General features: G+C 41.0%; 1 protein-coding gene across 2 annotated transcripts in view; it reads left to right on the forward strand.

The window, feature by feature from the left end:
• Window positions 1-5,144, forward strand: part of Lmbrd1 (LMBR1 domain containing 1) — a 79,339-nt gene extending 74,195 nt beyond the window's left edge. The window contains exons 15-16 of one of the 2 annotated variants that reach the window (XM_029538661.1): window positions 3,926-4,017; window positions 4,351-5,144. In XM_029538661.1, coding sequence (XP_029394521.1) covers window positions 3,926-4,017; window positions 4,351-4,464 — 206 coding nt within the window. In that variant the 3' untranslated portion in view covers window positions 4,465-5,144. The remainder of the gene's footprint in view (window positions 1-3,925; window positions 4,018-4,350) is intronic. The other variant, XM_021197756.2, reaches the window with a different exon arrangement.
• Window positions 5,145-6,289: the final 1,145 nt, after the last annotated feature.

Raw genomic sequence — 6,289 nt, forward strand, 5'->3', positions numbered from 1 at the left:
TGTGTGTGTGTGTGTGTGTGTGTGTGTGTGTGTGTGTGTGTGTGTGTGCATGTATCTGTGCATGCACCTGCCCATGTATTTGTATGTGTGTGTGAGTGCATGCTTGCGTGTATGTGTGTGTATATGTCAAGACAGCTTCTGGTAGGTCTTCACTTTCCACTTGTGTGAGATCCGAGGCAGCGTCTCTCATTCTCAGCTGCAGGCTAGCCAGGCTATGAGAGAGAGTTACCGGATTCTCATCAGTACCTCCCATCTCACCCAAAGAGTGCTGAAGTTCCCAATGCCTGCTCCTGTGCCCTGCTCCAGAAGCAGGTCCTCACACCTGCACAGCATGCATTTGGCCCACTGAGCCATGTCTCCATTATAAATTGGCTCTGAAGGTTAAAGAAAGTTCAGTTGTTTTGCTGTCATTTTTTTGGATACCCTCAAGAGTAGAGCTGTTTTATGTGCTCCATGTCGATGATAGAGGTGAGCACTACATGTCGGTGATGGAGGTGAACAGCTGGACACCGGCAGATGGTGAGCAAGGATCTCTCTCCCTTTGTTCAGTTCGGGATCATCTCTTGGCATGAAACAGCAAGCAGCACAGAGCTCGTTTACAAGCATTATTCTCTGAGTGTATGCCACTCTATGTAAATAAACTCAGTGTAGCAAGCATGTAAAGATAACAAATGCTATTGTATGCTTGTGCATAGGTGTTTAGGGTAGCTTTGTTTTTAACAACAAAGACAAACACTAACAATATTTTCGCCTGAATTTTAGGAAGCTTGCATCCAAGGCACACTTTGAAAACATGGAAAACACGTAAACAATGTGGCTGGGAAAAATATTTAAGATACAGTTTTGGTGGTGGTCCAGGTAATCCGGTCTAAGCCAGTCTCAAATGTCACTGAGTGGATTATTAGGCCTCTGGGGAAGAATGATTGGATTGCATTTGTGCTTGCTTCTGTCCGCTCAGCTGCTGTGCTCTAATCCCTCTCCTGGCTCTGAGATGCTAATTCAGTCAGGTCTTAACTCCCAACATGTCTTCTAGTGTGGAAACGAATAGAACTTCTGCTTCTCTGTTTCCTCTGCCCGGTCACCGTGAGACTTCTGAGTGACATTTCCCAGACAGTTTTATACTTGTACATATGGCTCCTGTCATACTTAGCCAGAGAAGATACTGCTCTTGGTTTTAAATAAGTTTATATTAGTTGTGGTTTTTGTTACTGTGACAAAGGCAGTAGAAGGGGAGAAGGGTTTATTTGGGCTTAGGTTTAAGAAGAGATACATTCCTTCAAAATGGTGCAGGATGTTGGCTAGCCCCATTTTGTCTGGAGTCAGAAAACAAATGCAGTGTCCAGCTTGCTAGCTCCTGTCTCCTCCTTATTCAGTCTGGAAGCAGTCTAGAGGATGATAACGCCCACATCCAATTACACACGCACACACACACACACGCACACACACATGGAAATAATCTCCTGTGAGACTCCAAATCACAATTTTAAATAAATTTTCCTAACTTGCAGCCTGTAGCTCTCTTCCTATATAAGCATTCTTCTTGCATATTTTAAAGGGGAGTTTACTTCTTTTTTTGTTTTTGTTTTTGTTTTTGTTTTTTTGAGACAGGGTTTCTCTGTGTAGCCCTGGCTGTCCTGGAACTCACTTTGTAGACCAGGCTGCCCTCGAACTCAAAAATCCACCTGCCCCTGCCCCCCAAGTGCTGGGATTAAAGGCGTGCGCCACCACGCCCGGCTTGGGAGTTTACTTCTTAACGGTGTATCTTGTTGCGGAAATGGCCACATTTGAATTTTGCTTAGCCCTTTTTGTTTCAACTCTATGTAGAGAAAAATAATGAAGATATGCAAACCGGCGATGATTCTCCTGCCAGAGAAATCCTTCCTCACTATGGTGGGGCATCCACAGGGTGTAGTTGCTTGCTTCATTTTGAATTTCATTATACTTAGTCAAAAAATAAGGAAAAATGGTAGCTGTCACTTAGCCCAGGTTTCTTGATATACTTCATTTACTCTATGTGGTGATCCTGGGAAGAAAGGATGAAAACTTTTGTACAGTGCACAGGCTCCATAGTTTACATAGCAAAGGGGCTGAGTGATAGTCGCCTGTGCCACTCTTGGGCTGTGGTGCAGTCTCTCATTTACAACGCCGGGTATGCTATTTATCCTTCATTTTGACGGTGCACTCAAGGATATTGTTTTAGCATCCTTAGACTATTGTCAAATCTTAAAATTAGAAAGGATTCTGTTCAGCAATCCGAGTTTAGTAAGGCCAGCCTCATCCTAAATTCTATTTTACTTCATCATCTTTAATGCCCTGTGGGTACTTTAGAATAGTCAGGCTTGTTTGATGTAAGTAGCAAACTGGTTGATTGCATTTCTGTGAATTTCTGTGGAATAATTATATAATTGAAGTGAGAGCAAAATGTAGTAGGAGCAGAGGAAAGTATGAAGTACCTTTTAGTCCAGGGGTTTCCTCTGGTGCACTTACTCCCAGCCTAAGAAAACCATGGTCTTAAGAGGGCACAGGTAGGAAGCCTGGGGAGTCACTAGTAACCCTGGAGGTGGGAGGGGGTGGGTTGGTGTAGGAGGGTGCATCTCTACTCAGCATCGGTACTGGCAGTTTAGAAGTACACATTGAAGTGGAAATGGCCAGAGTAAAGGGGATTTAGGTTATTTAAGTATCTGCTTAACATATCTCGAGACCAGTCTTTCGTTCTTGTAAAATATAACCTAATTTTTACCTACCTTTTCAGAAAACTGTGTGTCAGTCATAAAATTTGGAGAAGTATTTTAGATTCCTTATATAATAATAAACTGGACAAAAAAACTCCCTGCTTTATTTTGTTTCAAAAAATAGTAGCACTTACCATCCCTAAAGAGAAGACAGTTCATAAAATAAAAACTAAAAGTATATTTTCTTAATCAGCAGCAGGATATATCTCCTAATTGCATATGGGATGCTAAGCCCTTGCCCATTTCAGATGTAAGAATGCAGAAGTCATACTGTCCTTAATAGATGGAGAAGAAGTTGCATTGTAAGTCAGTTTTGTTGTGGAGAATAAAGGCCCCCTGATGGGTGGGAGGTTGTTAGGCCCCTGTGAGCAGCTGTAAACACATTGCTTCCTATAGTCATGTCCTGTAGTCCTGTAGTCCTGTCCTGCTGTGCTGCAGAGGCCTCTCTGAATAGCCTGAAATATTTCCTCAGACTTCACTTAAGACATCTGCATCTGTGTCTTGTAACTTGGTGGAATAATGAATATAATGAATTTGGATGCTGTGAGTGCAAGTAAAATCTATCTCAACTCTCAAGTATCCGTCCTCTTTCTCTTTAAGTTACATTTTATTTGAAGGAGAAATTGTTTTTGATTGAAGCTGTAATGCTGTGTACATTTCTAACAGGGGCCATTTCTCTCTGTAAACAATGATAATGGTATTTCTTTAGAAGAAGTAATAACTGCTTTTTCAGTAGAATGCTCTGAGGTGCTGATGAACTCACAAAATCCTTTCAAGGGTGAGCTGTCCTGAGATTCAGTTTCCTTACAAAGTGCCACGTCAGTTAGTGGGCATGATGACTCTGTTTTTCTTGGCAGGAAAGCCTTGTTTTCTGTCTCGTTTATCTGTCTGGGACTCCATATTGTACTTACTTTTCTAATTCAAAGAAGTTGAACTGGCCGATAAATAAAACTTTTACTTTTGGTATCAAAATTCTAATATTGACACTCATTTTATTTCATAATATGACATAATAGTTGATAGTTTAATGCTGGCTATGACTGAAAGCAGTCATGGGAGAAGCCCCAGACCTGCCTCTAACATTCACTGTCTCTATGCTTTTAGCTGATAGTTTTGGTTAACAAAACTATCAAATGAGTCATTGGTTTATGAAAGAAACAGCTTGAACATAATTGTTTATTTGCTTTTTGTAGATCAGTGTACTGTTACCCGAACATACATGTTCCTCCACAAGTTCTGGTTCTTCAGTGCTGCATACTATTTTGGTAACTGGGCCTTTCTCGTGGTAAGTCTATGAAGCCAAACATGGCTTGGACTTCCTTTATACAATTAAGTGTATTATGTACCTCAGTTTTCTGCCTGAATCTTATTACTGTCATTGAATGGTTTTGAGAGGCGTCCTTGATATGGTTGTGAGTGAATGCAACAAGTGTGCGAGTACCCATGGCGCCCAGAAGGGGATCAGAGTTCCAGGAGCTGATGTTAGGGGAGTTTGCTGGCTGCTCCAAGTGACAAGTCTTAGCAATTGTGTCACACACACTCTTTACTCCAGCTGCTGAGTTGGTACTTTGTTGTGTAATGTTTAGATTTCAGTAACACTGCTTATTTGAATTTATAGGTGTTCTTGATCGGATTAATTGTATCCTGCTGTAAAGGGAAGAAGTCAGTCATAGAAGGAGTGGATGAAGATTCGGACTTAAGTGATGACGAGCCGTCTGCCTACTCTGCGTGAACAGCCTTCTGTCCTAGGGGCTTAATGAAGCTGGCTAAATATCTGTTATGCGTTTTCAAAGGTTTAAAGTAACATTAAAATGAACTGTCCAGCTTTCATCAAAAATGAGAGCATGGCCATTAAAAAGTACTATATTTTTTATGTTTCCTGAAGTAACATTATTGTATCATAGATTAACATTTAAAATTGCTATAATACTATATAAATACAAAGTTTTCAGGTTTGTGAGGGAATGTTTGTGGAAATTTTCTTTATTATAAAATAGTGTTAAATTTATTAAAATCTTACAGAATATACATTCCCTTTGTTGCTTTTTAAAAACATTAAGAAGTCACTTTGTCTTGTGCCTTAGGGTCTCTGGAATAATGTGAAACTTTTAAGTAGCTTCCTCTGATTGGCTAAGCAATGTCACAGTATTGTTTGTGGGTAAGCGTAACTCATGGGCAGCTTGCTTTCAATTCTGCCCATAACGTTATGAGACTAACTCAAGTAGAGTTCGTGAAAAAGTGTTAAACTGCCTAAGACTATGATACTCTAAGATGTGTTCCAGGTGGCAGTGTTCAAGTCTTAATCCATGGAGTGTTGCTACCTCCACAAGAATATGTAGATAAGGGCTGGAGAGATGGCTCAGTGGTTAAGAGCACCGACTACTCTTCCAGAGGTCCTGAGTTCAATTCCCAGCAACCACATGTTGGCTCACAACCATCTGTAATGGGATCTGATGCCCTCTTCTGGTGTGTCTGAAGACAGCTACAGTGTATTCATATACATTAAATAAATAAATAATTCTTTAAAAAAAAAAAAAAAAAGAATATGTAGGTAAACTTTGTTTTATAGAAGGCTTTGAAACTTGGATGATCATAAATGGAAACCTCAAGGATGAATACTGAAGATTGAGCTTACTAAGCATTGTAGGATATATGATGTCATACTCAGCTGCTTCTCATGGAAAGGATTTGGAAACCTGTCAAAGAAAATGAAAGTTGTGTGACTTAACAGAGTTTTCTGACTACGTTCTGGGCAGTGAAAATAAAGTCTTAATTCGCTAATGTCAACTAGGACTCATTCAAAAGTATTTGCCGGGATGCTTGAAGTAAAGTATCTGTGTGCCTCAGGAGAAGACCTAAGAGTTAGCCCCTGGCTACAACGGAATCTTTTGCCCAAGTTCTGACTGTACTTGCTGTTCTGATTGATTCCCTGCCTCACCTGAGAAGCTTCTGGAACCTTCTAGTAGACTTGCCTTCTGTTCCCATTCTTATGTGACTCACCAGGATGCCGATCCTTTCTGTTCCTAGTTCATGTTTTGGGGATGGGACAGTCCCTTGGCTTCCCCCCCCCGCCCCCCACCCCACTCTTGCTTGTCTGTAAGCTCCGTTACTGCTTCAATTGCAACAGGTTGAATTGAACCCCATTATTGGTACACTAAGCCTCTCTGCTGTTTGTTTATAGCAAAAGGCCTGGCCTGTCAGTATTAGGCTCCCATATTGTGCCAACCAAAAATCAAGACAGCCTTATATATGAAGCTCATCATGAAGTTGTGTTGGTTTTTTTCTGCCTATCTTTACTCTGTCCTCTCTTCTCTCTTCTGAGTGCCACTTACCATGTTAGAATGTATCCTTCCAAAAGTCACATGTTGAAGTCCTCATTCCACTTCCTTAGAATATGACTATGTGGTGGCCCACGCCTTTAATCCCAGTACTCAGGAGGCAGAGGCAGGCGGATTTCTGAGTTCGAGGCCAGCCTGGTCTACAGAGTGAGTTCCAGGACAGCCAGGGCTACACAGAGAAACCCTGTNTCNAAAAANNAAAAAAAAAAAAAAAAGAAA

Source organism: Mus pahari, chromosome 5 (assembly GCF_900095145.1).
Source record: "Mus pahari chromosome 5, PAHARI_EIJ_v1.1, whole genome shotgun sequence".
NCBI lineage: Eukaryota > Metazoa > Chordata > Mammalia > Rodentia > Muridae > Mus > Mus pahari.